Source organism: Salarias fasciatus, chromosome 8 (assembly GCF_902148845.1).
Source record: "Salarias fasciatus chromosome 8, fSalaFa1.1, whole genome shotgun sequence".
NCBI classification, from domain to species: Eukaryota; Metazoa; Chordata; class Actinopteri; order Blenniiformes; family Blenniidae; genus Salarias; species Salarias fasciatus.
The window spans coordinates 21,977,520-21,995,296 of record NC_043752.1 but is presented as its reverse complement, the minus strand read 5'-3'; the positions used below and the strand labels follow the sequence as shown (position 1 = coordinate 21,995,296).

Sequence of the window (17,777 nt, the reverse complement as noted above, 5' to 3'; positions counted from 1 at the left end):
AGAGAGAGAGAGAGAGAGAGAGAGAGAGAGAGAGAGAGAGAGAAAAGCTGTTTTCAGTTCAGTTTTTCTGTCCTCTATTATTTATATAATCCTGTCAGAAAACTACTGGATTAATTTAAAATATATATTACTTATTTACAAGTGAAAACTCAATAACATATGTATTACTAATTACACTGTTTAATTACTTCAGGTCCAGCTGGGCTCGGTAGTTTTACTGCAGCGGGGTTTCCGGTCTCGCTCTTATTTTGAAGGCGTAGAGCGGAAGTGGAGCTCCGCTGCTGTTGGCTGAAATGGCTCGCTCACACAGAGGACGGAGCCGTGATTAAACCGTGTGCGGCTCCAAACCGTGACTGCAGCGCGGTCCCCGGGGCCCGGCGGGCCCAGCTGCCGGATCAGACCCGAGGCTGGGCTGTGAGGGGCCGCAGGAGGAACCGGAGAACCGGCCGGAGGTCGGCGGCTCGTCGGAGCGAAAAGAGCCGCTGTTTCGGATGATCTGGTTTCCCTGCTATCCGGTGACAGACCTCCTTTAGCATCCCCTGTGCTCACAGTATCAACACATGTTAAAAACACACCGGAAACCTGATTTATGGCAAAGTTTTAACATCTGTTGTTCTTAAAATACTTAGGTACGGATTTCTGGCAACTTTTAAATATTGCTGTTGCTAAAACCAACAAAGAACACTGAAGGAAGTCGGTCACCAGTTTGCAGGGGGACCAGTTAATCCGTCACACCGGAGGACGGTCTGCGGAGCTCCGGCAGAGTTTTCCTTCCAAGCTCAACAAAACCACGGCAGAGTGTGAGGTACGGGCCCAAAGCTCTCCGGATATAAGCCTTTTCTACTAACCGAACGAAAGAGTGCAGGTTCGAAGACCGTCCGCGGTTCGTTTCTCGGTGAACGCGGAGCCTTCCTTTGTTTGTGTGAGCGAGCTTTAAAAGTCTCCGTCCAGAGTTCAGCGAGCGGAAAAACTTACTTATTATAGTCCCAAACCCCGCTGTGTGGCCCGTGGAGCCAACACACACACACACACACACACACACACACACACACACACACACACACACACACACACACACACACACAGGGACTCGAACCCGCGACCTTCTGAAACACTGAAGAGGCTTTAATTGACCTTTAAATGGAACTGAAGAAACCTGATGCATAGGCTGCACGAGATCAGTGAAACATCCTCCTTTTGTGAACACACACACACACACACACACACACACACACACACACACACACACACACACACACACACACACACACACACACACGCACAGTCTTGTATTTCTATCCTTGTGGGGACCGTCCATTGACTCCCATTCATGTCTAGCCCCTAACCCTGACCCTTACCCTAACCCTAACCCACACCACAACAAAGCCTAACCCTAAAGAAATGTTTTTGCACTTTTACTTTTTTCAGTAACAACAACATGGTCAAGAAACACTGTTTCTCCTACTTAGGACCAGAAAAAGGTCCCCACAAGGCACGTCGTTCCACGTTTTGCTATCCTTGTGGGGACATTTGGCCCCGACAAGGATAGAAATACAAGAACACACACACACACACACACACACACGGTGATGGTGCTGTGTGTCGGCAGGTGGAGCAGCAGCGGTGATGGTGCAGCAGGGTGGGTCCGGTGGGGCCTGCAGCCCTGCAGGTGGATGATCGGCGCCGCCGGCGGTCAGGATGCACATCGCCTCCGTGGGCGTCACCAAGTCCTGCTTCCTGTTGTCCCTGGCGTCCTGCGGCCTCCTCCTCCTGCTGATCCCCGCCCTCCAGCCCCCGGCACGCCAGGCGGAGCTCCCCCAGCCCCGCCGCCACGCCGCGCCCCCCCACACGCCGGAGCTTCGCAGACCCGCTAACCGCACCCTGTCCGGAGGAGACGCTCCGCCCCAACGCGCCGGGCCCCGGGAGCAGCTGGAGGGCCGGGACCTGTTTATCGCGGTGAAGACCACCAGGAAGTACCACAAGTCCCGGCTGGAGCTGCTGATCCAGACCTGGGTGTCCCGGGCCAAGGAGCAGGTGAGCAGGGCGGTAGTTTGAATCCACATCGAGTTGGACTCCCAGGGGGTTTTCAGTTCTCTCAGGGGGGGCAGAGGTCTTCGGGTGTGACGGGGGTCTGACGGTGTGTCCCGGTCTGTTCCAGACCTACATATTCACCGACGGGGACGACCAGGAGCTGCGCCTGAGAACCGGTGGGTGGAGGAGGGACCGCGATCGGCTCCACTGTCATTAAACTGCCAAGAATACAAAGTTTTATTTTGAAAGACTTTCCCTTGATGACATCATGAGGGGAAGTAGCTCCTCCCCTTAGAGGCGGAGCTTCACCCTGATGAATAAATCCACTGTCAACTCCAGCATATCATACGATACGCTGGAGTTGATGCGTGGGCAGATGATTGAGAGTGTGTGTGTGTGTGTGTGTGTGTGTGTGTGTGTGTGTGCAGGAGTGAACATCATCAACACCAACTGCTCGGCCGCTCACACCCGCCAGGCGCTGTGCTGCAAGATGTCGGTGGAGTACGACAAGTTCATCGAGTCGCAGAGGAAGTGAGTGGCGCCGGCGGGACGAGCGGGGCGGACGGCGGGCGGTCGCTGACCGTGTGTGCGTGTGTGTGTGTGTGTGTGTGTGCGCGCGGTGCAGGTGGTTCTGCCACGTGGACGATGATAACTACGTGGTCCTGCCCAGCCTGCTGCGCCTGCTGTCCTCCTACCACCACAGCCAGGACGTGTACCTGGGCCGGCCCAGCCTGGACCACCCCATCGAGGCGGCGGAGCGGGTGAAGAGCGACGGCTCGGTCAGTCCGCCACGCCCCCTGACCCCCGACCCCGCCCCCCCGCCCGGGACTGATGTGGTCTCTGGTTCTGTCCAGGTGTCGGTCCGGTTCTGGTTCGCCACGGGCGGAGCCGGGTTCTGCATCAGCCGCGGTCTGGCGCTGAAGATGAGCCCGTGGGCCAGGTACTGCTCCCCCTCCTGGTCCCCCCGGTCCCCCCCTCAGACCGTGACCCCCCCTCTTGTGTGTGTCAGTCTGGGGAACTTCATCAGCACGGCGGAGAAGCTCCGCCTCCCGGACGACTGCACGGTGGGCTACATCATCGAGGCGCTGCTGGAGGTCCCGCTGACGCACACACACCTGTTCCACTCCCACCTGGAGAACCTGCAGAAGCTGCCGGCAGACGGCGTGCTGCAGCAGGTGAGCCCCGGCCCCTCCGGGACCCGGTCCGGCCCGGCCCGGCTCGGCTCCTCGCTGACGCTCTGCTCCAATCAGGTGACTCTCAGCTACGGAGGCTTCGACAACAGGAGGAACGTGGTGAGCCTGCAGGGGGCGTTCTCCCTGACCGAGGACCCCACCAGGTACCGCTGCACCCACACCCGGGGGGGTAGAACCCCTCAGACTGAAGCCTGGCCCGTCTGATGCGCCGTCCCTCCGTCCTGCAGGTTCAGGAGCGTCCACTGCCTGCTGTATCCCCACACCGAGTGGTGTCCTCAGTCCAGAGCGCCGTCCGGGCCCTGAGGACGCCGTCTGGAGAGTCTGGTGATGAGGACGTGTCTCTGATGGTCCACGTTCTCCTGACAGAAGTGGACGTGTCACTGCTGGACACAGAGACGACTGACGCTGTGGGCGGGGCTTCAGTGAGGCCTGCTTCCTGCTTCCTGGAGTCTTTGATCTGGATCAGATGATCGGATCAGTTCCAGTCTGATCTGGACCTTGGTGTTATTGGAAATGCTCCGTCTCCGTGGAAACGGGTAAAATCAGACTTTGTGGAAACACTCAGTGTGTCTCCGTCCGTCCCCTCCAGAGGGCAGAGACCAGCTGCTGCAACTCAGCGGCTCCCTCTAGTGGCTCGGTGTTTTCAGCCTTCCTGTCGTCCAGCCCTGAAACCCCGTCTCCTGAAGCGCGGCGTCAGCAGGACGGAGACGTCCTCCAACAATCAACCTTTGAACTCAGAACCGACTGAAAGCTGCTGAATGGACGGCGTGTCTCCGTCAGTCTCACCAAAGACCAGGATCCTGGAGTCCTGCAGTCCTGCTGCGGGTCAGTGGAGCGCTCTGGAAACCGTTCTTCTTCTGCTGTTTGTACGACAATAAAAACCTCTGAAAACCCCGTCTGCTGCGTCTCTCTCTCTCACACGCACGCGCGCACACACACACACACACACACACACACACACACACACACACACACACACACACAGATCAGCTGATCCTGCTGGTTCCGGTTTGACTCTGTTTGGCAGAAGTTGATCATTAAATACAGGATTTATTGAGCAGCGATAAGAACAGCCACCAGCTTCAGATCGCGGCGGTCAGAGACGATTCCAGGTGTAAAGAAGAGAACGTCTCGTCTCGGGAAGACGCTCCGCCGTCTGGACTCCAGATTACTGTCAGTGGTGCGGAGGCGGGTGGAGCCCCTCCCCCTCCACCCGTCCTCACTCCGAGCCTCCGCCCGTCCGCCGCTGGAGCCTCTTCAGCAGGAAGACCAGAGCCTGAGCGGCGAAGGGCCAGAGCAGCAGCAGCAGCAGGGTGGAGGAGGACACGTCCAGGGAGCACCAGCTGTCCTGGGGGCGGAGACAGACGGTCAGCGTCTTCATGACGGAATCGTTCTGCTGACGGAGCTGACGGAGCGGTACCTGCTGAGGAGCTGCACACTGCCCACAGCGTCTCCAGTCTGAGGCCTGCGCCTGGAACACACACACACGCAGTGAGGCAGTGCCCCGCCCCCGCCCGGGTGCAGCCCCGCCCCCGCCCCCCCGGCGGCCTCACCTGGGCGGCGGCCAGCCTCTCCACGGCCTCCAGCCGCTCCATCACGCTCCTCATGTCCTCCCGGAGCCGCCGGAGAGCCAGGACGATCTGCTGCTGCAGGCGGGCGTCGTGCGGCTCCGCCCCGTCGCCGCCGCCCGGCCCCGCCCCGCCGCCGGCCCCCGGGGACCGCCGCCCGGGCCCGGGCCCGCCCTGTGGGACTCCGCCTGAGGGGGGGGCGGGCAGAGACGTGAGCGGGCGGAGGATCGCGGCTCGTGCGGTCGGAGCGGCGCTCACCTTCTCTCCAGCCGTGCCGGGGAGCCTCGCGCCCCGGGTCCCGGTCCGAGTCCCGGGCTCTCCTGTGGGGCCCGCGGCCCCGCCCGTCCTCCGCCCCTTCCCCTCCGTGGCCGGCCCCCGCCTGCCGGCCCCCGTGGCGGACGCCGTTGGTGTGCGGGTCGGACGCCTCCGCCGCCAGCTGCTCCACCGAGTCGCAGAACACCTCGCTCTCCGAGTCGCTGGTCAGCGCCACGCCCTCCGCCACGCCCTCCGCCACCCGGGGGTCTGCGGGGGGGGGGGGGGGGGGGGGGGCGCTGCTCCGGTAAACTGCTTCAGCACCGAACTCCAGACGGACGGAAGGTTCAGATCTCACCGTGAGAGCTGCTGGTCACATGACCACAGGACGCCACTTCCTGTTCCACACCAGGTCCAACGGGCGGGTCGAGGACATCCTGGTCTTCACCACAACTCTTCATCTCTGAACACACACACACACACACACACACACACACACACACACACACACACACACACACACAGTGTGTTGGTACGAGGAGGACAGAGGACGGCTGGGACGCAGGGGATGACCTCTGACCTCTGAGCCTGAGCAGCTCCGGGGGCGGCCTCGGCATGTCGTGGATCACCTGGTACAGCGGCTCGAAGTGTGTGAAGAGGGAGGCCGTCTTCTCGTTCATGGGCATGGTGTCTATGACCTGCAGGGGGCCCGAGTAATCCATTACTCTAACAAGTGTGTGTGTGTGTGTGTGTGTGTGTGTGTGTGTGTGTGTGTGTGTGTGTGTGTGTGTGTGTGTGTGTGTGTGTGTGTGTGTGTGTGAGAGACAGACGGACCTCCTGAGCCACCTTCTTCATTTCATCAACATAAGCAGCCATGGCGCTCTCACTGCTCATCTGTCCCAGCCGGCTCCAGGCGTCCCTGAGACAGGCACAGGGACAGGGACAGGGACAGGGACGGGGACAGGGACGGGGACAGAGAGACACAGTTGACCCAACCCTGATGTTAAAATGGAAAACTTCTGAAAGCAGAACTGTGAAAACCACTTAAATTAAATCAACTTTCTGTCTCCGGGGAAGATTAAAGCTTTCAGAAACTGCTGCTGCTCATGGTCGGAGTGAGGGGATGGAACGGGGCGCCGTCTGGACGGCGGTGGAGGACAGGGTTCAGAGGACACTGACCATTTGTAGCGTCCCACCGGGTCCCAGAAGCCGGGTCGAGACACGCTGCACGGTCCACACACCGCCTGCTTGTACAGGCTGTAGAACCGCAGCATCACCTCGTAGGAGGGACGGTACGAGCCTGGGGACGGGGACAGACAGGGGGACAGACAGGATTACACAGAGACAGAAAGTGGAAACAAAAGCACCGTCTCTGACGTGTGTCCCTGTTTCCACCGGGGCCGGCTGACGGGGGACAGGACACACCGTTCTTGGGCAGGTTGTGGATGACGTCCACGGCGGCCTGGAAGCGTCTCTGGTGACTGACCGCCGGCTCGGCCATGGCGGGAACCGGCATGGCCCTCGTCCCGTCTCACCGGGGACGGGGGAGGGGCTGGAGCTGGACGGCGAGACGACGAGTCAAACAGGAGACACGAGACGCCACAACAGACACCAGCTGGACTGATATATACAGAGAGAGAAACATCTGGATTCATGAACTGAATTATGAACAGGTGCAAGGTTCCAGGTCAAACCGTCAGTGTGTGTGTGTGTGTGTGTGTGTGTGTGTGTGTGTGTGTGTGTGTGTGTGTGTGTGTGTGTTGGGATCTCTGGGTTTGTGCTCATGAAGGTTAAGAGGTGACTTGATCTGAAACAGCTGATGATCTTATATTCCTATTTTACTGAAGTATTCATGAACAAATATCTTTCATGAAGGAGTTTGGAATTGTTGCTAGTTTTATAACTTTTTTTAAATCTCACGGACCCCCTGTCCCTCTGTCCCCCTGTCCCCCTGTCCCCTAAGATCCACACAGAACAGAAGGACTGACCCAACAGAACAGCAGGAACCAGAGACCCGAGAGACAAGACCAGAGAGACCAGAGAGACAGAGAGACAGAGAGACCAGACCAGACCAGAGGGACCAGACAGACAGACAGACAGACAACTGAGGAGACACTGAGGACACACTGAGGACACACTGAGGAGACACAGACCACTGAGGAGGGACAGCCGTCCGGACCGACCTGTCCACCGTCTCCGGCCACACGAACCGCGTCCCTTTACTTCCTGGTTCCGTCACGTGACTACTTGTTAGCCACGCCCCTTCCAGCGCGGTCCACAGCGTTACATATTTATCACGATACAAACTCGCACATCGGTAAAGATGAACGTCTGAGTGTACAGCAGATATCAGGGACACTGTCCCCCAGAGGAGACACCGGCGGACGCTGGGACCGACCTGTCCGCCGTCTCCGGCCGCTGCAGTTTACTTCCGGTTCACGTCACGTGACGAGTACGACCCTCCAATCACGTCTCACCATAGATGTATATCTATAGATATACATAGAAGTTAACTCAGTTCTGTGTGCGTGTGTGCGTGCGTGCTTGTGCGTGTGCTCCATCCCTAGTAGTTATTGTGTAGATGTACGATGAAACGTTATTCTGCCTCTAAAAAAGAAAAGAACAAAACAACCTGTCACATGCTCTGACGTTAAAGAGCTGCTGAATGCCAAACTGCACAGATTATTTACAAAGCAAGAATAAAAGCTCTTCCTGTGAACGTCCAGAACATGTTCGCTCCCTGAAAATGAAGCTGTTTAGGAGGTCATGCAGAGACGTAAACATCCCCACAAGCTGCCAAACAGATAATGCATTAGTTTTTTTTATATAGCGCTTTTCAGGACACTCAAAGACGCTATACAAAATGAGTGTAAAGAACACTGAAGGCTTCATTTATGTGACTGAGGAGGTGGAACGGCCCCGGATTGACCTGGATTGACCTGGTTTGAGCTGGTTTGATGGGTTTTTACATGGTTTCATTAATGAAGATAGACTGAGGGTGGGGCCAGAGCTGCTTCTCCCTACTCCTCTTTGAACAACACAACAAACCAGTGTTGTTTTCTTATTTGTCATCCATGTGCTGTTTGTACTATTTGTCATGTGATGAGATAAGTTAAGACGAGATGAGCTGAGATGAGATGATCCTTTGTTTATCTCTCAGTGGAGAAATTGAGTGTTGTCAGCAGCCGTGCACATGAGGATACAAACATACTGATGAGAAAACTCTACATATAAAAACAGTGCACACATCAGTATAAAAATGCACTTGAAAAGATGCATAGAATGTAAAAATTGCACGTTAAAATCATTGCAAGTCCATATATATGAATATGAACAGTGGAAATACAGATAGATACATAAATGTCCATTCATGTCCTGATATAAATGGATTTTGGTAAGTTTGAATATGTGTATATATATGAGTTTATATTACACTGTGTTTCCACTGGACACAACGCAAATTTTTTGCTCAATGAGATCACATACAGAGTCAATGTAATCACGCCATTGTCAGTCAGTCTTGTTTCCAGCGGACATTAGCTCGCCTCTTCATTGCTTGAGTTGAAATAACTGAACTTTTCAAGCGAATTCGCTTGTTGATGTGCCAGGACGGCCTATCAGCGTGGAGGTCTTCACGGACGTGACGGGTTGGAGCGACGTGATGCTGCGGCGAGCGGCGAGGGGTTTTTGCATATTTGTACCAGAGATAAAACTCGAGCGGCTCGCATGGCACGATTTCATTTGTCGCGCGAATGAATTTGCGTTCACCGCTTCTGGTGGAAACAGCGTTAGAGGGCATTCCAGGCTGCTGGTCTCCTGAGAGCACAGCAGGGGGGCGGAGGGCTCTGAGCTCCCGAGCGTCGGCAGTGTTTCTAACAAATACAGCAGAAATATGGACTCCTTCTGGAAACATGACAAATCTGAATTTCAAATACAAAATAATACTTGAAAGTTTGGTACTTCCTGCCGGAGAGGTCTGGTTCAAGTCCAGACGACGTGGCGTTTGGGTACGAAGCACAGGGTTTTGGTCGCTATCTGAGCTCATCTACTTCATGAAACATTGCGAGTGTCTGGAGAACGTGGAGGAGCTGCTGTCTCTCCTGCCGGAGGCTGAACGGGGCAGCAGACGGTGCCGTCTGACGGCTGGATGAAGGATTCCTGCTCAGCGCAGGGTCCAGGGGTTAGCAGAGGCTCTGGATGAAGGTCACCGGTTGTTTTAAGGGTTTGGCTGTTCATCTCACTTATATAAGCTACACTACCATCAGGGACCACTAGGTGTCGCTGTATGGCCGCACAAAGCTGCTACAGCGCCACAGATAAAAACCTCCAGCACTGCTTTGTTTGACTGACAGAGCGAGAATGTGGAGTAAGAAAAGAAGCCTCGTTTCTGGTCCTTCTTTCTTAATATATAATATATATGTCTGAAGAGAAAATATATATCTCAGCTCATCTTGAGCCATATTTACGTCTCTGTTAGGAACCTGGAACACGCCTCAAATTAACCATATATGGAAACAACAAAATATTACATACAATTCATATATAAATGTTGATTTTTTTTCCCTCCAACCTTTAATAATCAGGTCAAAGAGGATGGAAAAAAGAATGAACATTTTGGTTCATTGAATGTTGGAGAACCGCGGAAGCAGAACTGCTGCTTGGGATCAGGGAACCAGCAGTTCACTCACAGAAGCCCAGCAGCTGCACTCAGCTCAGAGTCTCACCAGGCTTCAGTCAGTGTTTCACTCAGCTGACAGAACCCTGATAGGACAATCAATCAATCAATCAATCAATCAATCAATCGGCTCTTTGAGAACGTCTGAGTATTTAAAGAACACTGGCGCCAGCTGTCTTGCAGAACATTTCACACCACGTGCAGAACGTCTCGTTCTACAGAAGAGGATTAGCGCCACTGGGGAAAAAAATCTAGAATTCTGACTTCTTCTCAGAATTCCGACTTTAAAGTCAGAAGTATGGGTGCCTGCAGGGACCGATTCAGAGGAGCAGCCGCATGCGGACCGAGGACCAGGGACCGTGGAGGACTTCCTGAGGAGGCAGTGTCCTCAGTGGGACAGCGGGAGGTGAGGGGAAACCATGCTGCTGGCAGAAATGTCAAACAGCTGCAGATATAAAGGATGCTAACGCGTTAGCTCCTAGCATGAATGAACAGTGATCCCAGAGTCCTTCATGGTGTTCTCATCTGGTCCGGGGAAGTTAGGGACCTGCTGCTGTGTGGACCAGAACATGGATGTTATCTATGCAGCAGCGTGCCACAGGGGTCCTTTCTTGAGCGGCAGCTTTAGCTGCCCGCACATGTGCCTGATCAAAACTTGCGTCATTTTATACAACAGATCAAAAATCGGCTGTTTAAAAGAAAATACGGCCGATGGCCGATGGAGAAAAATGTCCAAATATCGGCCCGATATATCGGTCGACCTCTAGTTTAAAGAACCACTACCGGGTGTAGACCTATAGAACTATTAGAGATCAAATTGAAAGCACTCTACCCAAAGTGGTCCCAGACCAACCAACCACATCCTCAGATCTGTCAGTAGAACCTGACTCACAACCATCCAGCTTCATCCTGTTGAACTCTGAGTTCCTCATCTAAACCTACAACTTGCACATTAGACCCAATCCCAACCAGACTGGTTAAAGGACATTTTCCCCCTGATCAGTACATCAGTATTAGATCAGATCAACTTCAGTAACAGGCTATGTTCCACAGGCCTTTAAAGTTCTGTTATCAAACCTCTCCTCTAAAGCCCCCCTTGATCCAGGAGTTCTAACCAGTTACAGACCAATATCCAACCTTCCCTTTATTTCTAAAACCCGAGAGAAAGCTGTTGGAGTCAGCTCTGTGACCATTTATATAACAACGACCTGTTAGAGTCTTTTCAATCAGGTTTCAGAGCTCATCACAGTACAGAGGACTGGTCTCTGTCCTGGTCTCTGTCTTGGTCTCGGTCCTGGTCTCAGTCCTGGTCTCTGTCCTGGTCTCGGTCCTGGTCTCGGTCCTGGTCTCGGTCCTGGTCTCGGTCCTGGTCTCGGTCCTGGTCTCGGTCCTGGTCTCTGTCCTGGTCTCGGTCCTGGTCTCTGTCCTGGTCTCGGTCCTGGGCTCTGTCCTGCTACAGAGACTAGAATATATTATTGAGATTGAAGGTTCGGCATTAAACTGGTTTCCATCATATTTAACAGACAGGTTCCACTTTGTTAATGTTAGTGATGACTCTTCAGCTCAGATCAAAGTTAAATATGGAGTTCCACAGGGTTCTGTTCTAGGACCTATACTCTTCACTCTTCAGAGGAACATTACAGTAAAAAAGGGTAAAAAAAACATGGTTAAATGTGTTCAAAGGTTCACTATTCTGAGCTGTAGTTAAAACTTCATGAATATATCTAAAGATCTGGTTTTTGCATGTGAAAAGCTTTATGGCTTCAAGTGAACTTGACTTAGTGGAAAGTCACAAAAATGTCTCTTTTGGGCAAAGAGGTTGCAGAACCCTGTTCTACAGGGTGATGGAGGACAAGAACAGCGACGCAGTGAAGGTCGGAGACAACCGGAGACGTTCCCACTCGTTCTGTCGGCCTCCAGAGGAGGGAGGAACCGCCGGCCGTTCACAGAACCGTGAACACAGAAGAATGTGTGACGAGGCCGGTCTGAGAGGAATGAAGCCAGTTTGTGGAATGAGGCTGATTCCTCCCCGAAGCAGATGCAGTTCAAAAGAAGTGTTTTCTGATTGAACCTGTTTCCAAACCAGAATGTCCGTCAGGCCGATGGAGGCCCAGAGCAGTCTGGAGGGAACACGGTGTGAGTTCTTCCTCCTTCTATTGATGAGCCAGACGCTCCTCCGGGTCCTCTCAGGGCGCCTCCGATGTGCCTCACGATAACCTCTTCAGTTTGGCCTTTTTCCAGGTGATAAAGCCAAAAATGGAAACATTTACCAATAGATAGCTGATCAGTATTGTAATACGGACCGAAGCTTGATCTCGATTGCCAGGCTGGACGTTGAAAGCTGGTCCTCACCATCGTCCGGACCTTCCAGAAGAACCGGCTCCGGCGGCCGAGTGTTCACAGTGACGTGTCTTCCTGTCACTGGCAGCTAACCCTCACCCTGAAGTGCTGAGACGTTGACTTTCACCACAGCAACACTGCTTTGGGTTGTGAATTTCCATGAAAACTCTGAAAGACTCAAAACCACCAGTGAAGAGAACAGGGGCCAAAGAGAGACAAGGTTCGATCAGCGGAAACTGGCTGAAATACACTGCAGCTGCCGGACCCTGTGGGGGGGTCGCTCCATCCAGCTCTCTTCTGCTGAACGCTGGGTTTGAAGCCTTCGAGGTGCTGCTGGGTCTATTGTGAACAGGCTGGTCTGTCATGGAGGAGTGCTGCCTGCCATCATAAGAATCTGTCCAAAAGAAGAGTTGTCCAGCCTGTAGAACATGACAGACCAAGATCTCCAGAGAACAACAGTTTTCAATGACTTCACATTCTCCAGATCAGTCAGACTGCAGATATCAGCAGGAAGTCACTGATGCACTGACTCTTCTCTCACGCTTCGAGAACACACCTCCTCTGCAGTCCTCATGGTCCTCTGGACTGAGTGTCTCGGCCTCTTTGCAGGCTGAAGACCACTGCTTTGATCACCACAGGTACGGGTGCGTGGAGAGAGATTCTGCCAAGTCAGGGACTTTATTTAATAAATAGATGAGAATGAAAGAAAAAGAATACTCAGATTACAAAGAGAAAATACCCTGACCCTGATCAGAGCCTTGACCCTGACCGGACTCCCTGTTGACCTTGCTCTGACCCCCTGCTGCCCCTGTCTTGCCCCCCCCCCCCCCTCTTGGTCTCAGCCTCCCGGCCTGGTTTCTTTGACTGACATGTTTTTCGCTGGGCGGTGTGAAGGTGTGACGCCCGGGGTGTCCCGGTCACCGTCCCACCGGTTCCTCCTCTCCTGCAGCGCTGACCCAGAATGCTGCCTGTCATAATTACAGTGTGGAAAGTGATCGCTGCGCTCCGATTGGTGGGCCCGCCAGCGCGACCCGCCACACCCCCCCAATATAATCCCGGGGACGGGGGAGCGGCAGAAGCATCGGCGAAGCTCTTTATTCTCCGGAGAGGCGTTTTCAGCGGAGCTGCTCAGCATGCTGAAGGTGAGTCCGGAGCTCCTCCTCCTCGCCGCCAGCATCCTCCCCGGAGAAACGCTTCCAGAGCGCTCCGTCTGCATCCTGCTCACCCCATGTGGAGTTTGCAGTTTTCTTTTGATGTTTTGGCTTTTCGTCCCCGGCAGTCTGACTCCAGTCGTTCCTCCTGACTGGTGTCAGACTGCAGATCAGCTGATCTGATCCGACTGAACGAGCCAGATCAGATCAGCTGATCAGACTGAACGACCGAACCTGGGCTCCTGTTTTCAGTTTAAGTTTGAAAGATGAGTTGGAAGAAACCGCCGCTTGTTGTCTTTATCCACCGAGCATAACTTGCTTTAATCTCTACAGTAAAAGACCTGAAGGAATGTGACGAGCTGACATTTCCCCCGCGGCCGGGCCGGAGGCAGCGGAGCAGCCACAAATCATGATGGTCCCTCCGCCGTGCCTCACGCCGGCGCTTTATGCAAATCCTGCAGCAATTAGCGGAACGCTGAAATGTCACTTTTCTGTCGAAAAACACATTCCTGACCAGCGCTCTCTGCACATCAGAGTCATGGGAGGCGTTCTCCATGACTCCTGACAACTCTGCTCCTTCTTCACCTCTGAATTTCTCTGACCCTGAACAGAAGCGGTACAGAATCTGAATGACTGAATGAAGAGAGTCTCTTCTTGGACTTCTTGGACTTTCCAGCAGTTTCCCTTCCTGTGACAACATGAACCTTCTTTTTCAGTTGCTGCTGGTCGTCCTTCTTAAGTCGCTGCTAACCAATGGAAGCAACAACTTCCACCCGCTGGACTGTCAGGACATCTATGAGCACTACAAGAACCGGCCCAGCGCGGTGTACACCATCTATCCCAGTGACATCTGGAATCCCGTCAAGGTACCGCTCCTCCCTCCTCAGGTCCACCTGCACAGGGCAAAACAAGCAACACCGGACAGGCTGAACCGAGCAGACCCAGCAGAACTACAGAGTTCTGCTTCTGCAGAACTACAGAGACCGGACTGAACTACAGGGACCAGACTGAACTACAGAGACCGGACTGAACTACAGAGACCAGACTGAACTACAGAGACCGGACTGAACTACAGAGACCGGACTGAACTACAGAGACCGGACTGAACTACAGAGACCAGACTGAACTACAGAGACCAGACTGAACTACAGAGACCGGACTGAACTACAGAGACCGGACTGAACTACAGAGACCGGACTGAACTACAGGGACCGGACTGAACTACAGAGACCGGACTGAACTACAGAGACCGGACTGAACTACAGAGACCGGACTGAACTACAGAGACCAGACTGAACTACAGGGACCGGACTGAACTACAGAGACCGGACTGAACTACAGAGACCGGACTGAACTACAGAGACCAGACTGAACTACAGAGACCAGACTGAACTACAGGGACCGGACTGAACTACAGAGACCGGACTGAACTACAGAGACCGGACTGAACTACAGAGACCAGACTGAACTACAGAGACCGGACTGAACTACAGAGACCGGACTGAACAGAACAGACCAAACTAAACAGAACAAACTGAACAGAACAGAATGAGCTGAACACATCAATGTGAAACCTTGTAATCTCACCTCATCTCATCTCATCTCATCTGGTGTGCAGGTGTACTGTGACATGAAAACAGATGGAGGAACCTGGACAGTAAGATCCTCTTCTGATCACGTTTAAACAAGAGGGCACAGAAGAACTTTGAGTATTTGATGTGTGTCTCTATAAGTGTGTGTGTGTGTGTGTGTGTGTGTGTGTGTGTGTGTGTGTGTGTGTGTGTGTGTGTGTGTGTGTGTGTGTGTGTGTGTGTGTGTGTGTGTGTGTGTAGGTAATCCAGAGGAGGATGGATGGCTCCATAAACTTCTACAGACCCTGGGATCAGTACAAGAGAGGCTTTGGAAACGCTGAAGGAGAATACTGGCTGGGTGAGTCAACAGATGGTAACAGCAACAGACTGTGACAAACCGTTACAGACTGTAGAAGTAACACTAACAGACTGTAACTGTAACACTACCCGACTGTAACAGTAACACTAACGAACTGTAACAGTTACGGTTTGTAACAGACTGTAAGAGTAACAAACAGTAACAGACTAACAGACAGTAACAATAACAGATTGCAACAGTAACCATCACAGACTGTAACAGGAAAAAACAGTAACAGTTGCAGACTGTAATAGTAACAGACTGTACTAGTAACAGACAGTAACAAACTGTAACAGACTGTAACAGTTACAGATTGTAACAGACTGTAATAGTAACACACTGTAAGAGTAGCAGACTGTAACTGTAACAGACTGTAACAGTAAGAAACAGTAACAGACTAACAGACAATAACACTAACATACAATAACAGTAACAGACAGTAACAGCAGCAGACTGTAACAGAGACAGTAACAATAACAGTAACAGTCACAGACGGTAGCCGTAACAGACAATAACAGACTGTAACACTAACACGCAGGCCAAAGCCTCCAGTTCCATGGACCCTCTCATCGTGTCTCATCACCAACACATATTAACAGTTTTATCTTCTAATATGGAAAAGCTTTAGAAATGTGGAGGTGGTTCTTTTTCTACTATCAAACATTCAGATGACACATTTCTCCCCGTTCCTCTGACTGATGAAGCAGTGAAACGTCTTCCCAAACACAGGAGCAGGTCCAGCAGAGGGCCTGACTCCAGACCCTTCCTGGTCCCCCTGCATGTCCCCCGTCCAGTGTGACCAGCCTGTGTTCTGCAGCAGGGAAGACACAGTTGAAACTAATTCCACAAAGATGTCAATGAATGTGTGCTCAGGTCTGGACAACATCCACAACTTGACTCGCAAGAAGAAGTACGAGCTCTACGTGGACATGATGGATTTCACCGGACGCAAAGTGCACGCTCGCTACACCACCTTCTCTGTTGGTCCCGGCTGTGTGAAGTACACCCTGAAGGTGTCCGGATTCACCGACGGAGGCGCCGGTGAGTCACGGGATTAGGAACAGCGCTGTGAGAACACGTCCATGAAGACATAAACACAACAGACCAGATCCATTCTAACGTCCTCCAGGTTTGTTCCTGACGGTCAGTGGTGGACCTGGGTTCGTCGGTCAGTGGATATACTCTACACTTTACAGGAATGCTAGGCTAACTCTAAATGCTCTGATCTGTTGTGATATTGAGGCGAAGGCACGAAAATCAAGGGAGACATGAAGACAGAAAAAACACTGCTGGTGTTCATTCGAGACAATAAAAGAACATTTGAAACCGCACCGTTAAAAACACTCAGATTTACTCAGGGTTGATTCTGAGTTAATCAAATGTCTCTTGTTAGCTACGTAAACATCGCCCAGGCGGTGCTTCCTGATACGCTGCAGCTCTGATTCCTGTCTGTCTGCAGGGGATTCGCTGACGTACCACAACAATCGCAATTTCTCCACCTTTGACAAAGACAGCGACAGTGACAGTAATAACTGTGCCAAGGACCTGCGGGCCGCATTCTGGTACCGGGACTGCTACCAGACCAACCCCAACGGGATCTACGCCTGGGGGCCGCAGCTGGACGGGGTGGTGTGGCACACGTGGAAGGGCTCCGACTACTCTCTGAAGGCCTTCAGCATGAAGATCCGCCGCGAAGCGGAATAAAATGTTCCTCGTGAAGATCGAGCCAAACTCTTGTTGTCATTTGCTGTAAAAAAGCAATAAACTCTGTGCAGGTTTTAAAATGATGTGGTACAATAGAACCATGCTTAAAATGATTCAAGGAATTGAACTTCTCCCCATTCTAAGCGCTGTATTCAGCACCGTTTGAAGTTTGTACAGCACTTATTATGCCCAACTAATAATGGAATCATTTACAGCCAACCATGGAATCAATTAAAAATCTGTACTTTTTGTTTTTCAAGACTTCTGAATAAATATGGCCAATAAACCTGTTCCTGATGGAAAAATCTTATTATTGGCTGACTTCCACATCAGTACATTCACTGCTGCAGTTGTGACAGGTGTCTTTCAGCTAGATGGCGCCGTTCTGGGATGCAGCAGCTCCAGTATCGGTGGTTTTGGTTCAGTGTTGCGTGGTTGCTGCTGTGTGAACAGTATGAGGCTCTCCGACACCCGAGCCCAGCTGTAGATGTAGGAGTTCCGTGTCACAGGGCGGTAACGGCAGAGTTTCCAGGGTCCCGGGACATCCCAGAGGACATTGCCGGAACGCCGGGCTTTCTCTGGCTCGACCTCGCACTGGTGGGTCGGTGCCACCGGAGGAGGAACCCAGTGTGGTGTTCTATATCCATCCCACCTGATGCTAATGCTAGCTTAGCCCTCTGGCTCCGGGGCCTCAGTCTCTAGTCTCTAGTTTTTTCCTTGGTCTTTAGTCTAGACTTTAGTCTTGTCCCTTGCCTCTAATCTTGTCCTTTTGTAGCTTTCCTAGTTCTGAGTTTGCGAAACATCAGCAAACATCATGAGCAGCTCACCAACGAAGGTGAACGCATGACTCGTGGATGAAGGAAACAGCTTCTTCAAGTCATGGCTATCAGCCACACTTTACACACTGCGTAGACCAGCTGACCAGTTCTGGCTG

The 17,777-nt window shown here is 52.6% G+C and overlaps 3 protein-coding genes across 9 annotated transcripts; 2 read left to right on the top strand and 1 right to left on the bottom strand.

Moving 5' to 3' along the window:
* Positions 1-372: 372 nt before the first annotated feature.
* Positions 373-4,112, top strand: LOC115392892 (beta-1,3-N-acetylglucosaminyltransferase radical fringe-like). Of its 4 annotated transcripts, none has more exons than XM_030097563.1 (10): positions 373-515; positions 630-805; positions 1,610-2,034; positions 2,159-2,207; positions 2,460-2,562; positions 2,657-2,810; positions 2,886-2,971; positions 3,041-3,206; positions 3,282-3,367; positions 3,452-4,112. In XM_030097563.1, exons 3-10 carry the CDS (start codon positions 1,699-1,701, stop codon positions 3,525-3,527), a joined length of 1,056 nt encoding a protein of 351 aa, XP_029953423.1. In that variant the 5' UTR covers positions 373-515; positions 630-805; positions 1,610-1,698; the 3' UTR covers positions 3,528-4,112. The 4 variants fall into 4 exon arrangements, with proteins under 4 accessions (XP_029953423.1, XP_029953425.1, XP_029953424.1 ...); XM_030097565.1 differs by having other exon boundaries at positions 373-629; positions 713-805; XM_030097564.1 differs by having other exon boundaries at positions 373-629; positions 706-805.
* A 154-nt stretch (positions 4,113-4,266) lies between these two features.
* Positions 4,267-7,446, bottom strand: LOC115392891 (acyl-CoA-binding domain-containing protein 4-like). Of its 4 annotated transcripts, none has more exons than XM_030097559.1 (10): positions 7,198-7,446; positions 6,470-6,664; positions 6,224-6,344; positions 5,879-5,963; positions 5,625-5,742; positions 5,403-5,507; positions 5,051-5,314; positions 4,778-4,980; positions 4,645-4,695; positions 4,267-4,572 (listed from the first exon to the last, which is right to left on the bottom strand). In XM_030097559.1, exons 2-10 carry the CDS (start codon positions 6,558-6,560, stop codon positions 4,444-4,446), a joined length of 1,167 nt encoding a protein of 388 aa, XP_029953419.1. In that variant the 5' UTR covers positions 6,561-6,664; positions 7,198-7,446; the 3' UTR covers positions 4,267-4,443. The 4 variants fall into 4 exon arrangements, with proteins under 4 accessions (XP_029953419.1, XP_029953420.1, XP_029953418.1 ...); XM_030097560.1 differs by having other exon boundaries at positions 6,470-6,602; XM_030097558.1 differs by having other exon boundaries at positions 7,228-7,446.
* A 2,612-nt stretch (positions 7,447-10,058) lies between these two features.
* Positions 10,059-16,843, top strand: LOC115392911 (microfibril-associated glycoprotein 4-like). Its single transcript, XM_030097578.1, has 7 exons — positions 10,059-10,125; positions 13,043-13,201; positions 13,927-14,076; positions 14,829-14,867; positions 15,043-15,139; positions 16,013-16,180; positions 16,599-16,843. Exons 2-7 carry the CDS (start codon positions 13,193-13,195, stop codon positions 16,841-16,843), a joined length of 708 nt encoding a protein of 235 aa, XP_029953438.1. The 5' UTR covers positions 10,059-10,125; positions 13,043-13,192.
* The last annotated feature ends 934 nt before the right edge of the window (positions 16,844-17,777 follow it).

Bases quoted from the DNA above. Each gene is read 5' to 3' on its own strand.
- LOC115392892 (XM_030097563.1), top strand. From the start codon at position 1,699: ATGCACATCGCCTCCGTGGGCGTCACCAAGTCCTGCTTCCTGTTGTCC. The intron at 2,035-2,158 runs GTGAGCAGGGCG...GGTCTGTTCCAG, and splicing joins TGTCCCGGGCCAAGGAGCAG to ACCTACATATTCACCGACGG. The intron at 3,368-3,451 runs GTACCGCTGCAC...TCCGTCCTGCAG, and splicing joins CTGACCGAGGACCCCACCAG to GTTCAGGAGCGTCCACTGCC.
- LOC115392891 (XM_030097559.1), bottom strand. From the start codon at position 6,560: ATGCCGGTTCCCGCCATGGCCGAGCCGGCGGTCAGTCACCAGAGACGC. The intron at 6,345-6,469 runs GTGTGTCCTGTC...CCCCGTCCCCAG, and splicing joins CCACAACCTGCCCAAGAACG to GCTCGTACCGTCCCTCCTAC. The intron at 5,964-6,223 runs GTCAGTGTCCTC...TGCCTGTCTCAG, and splicing joins CCGGTGGGACGCTACAAATG to GGACGCCTGGAGCCGGCTGG.
- LOC115392911 (XM_030097578.1), top strand. The intron at 14,868-15,042 runs GTAAGATCCTCT...GTGTGTGTGTAG, and splicing joins CAGATGGAGGAACCTGGACA to GTAATCCAGAGGAGGATGGA. The intron at 15,140-16,012 runs GTGAGTCAACAG...ATGTGTGCTCAG, and splicing joins TGAAGGAGAATACTGGCTGG to GTCTGGACAACATCCACAAC.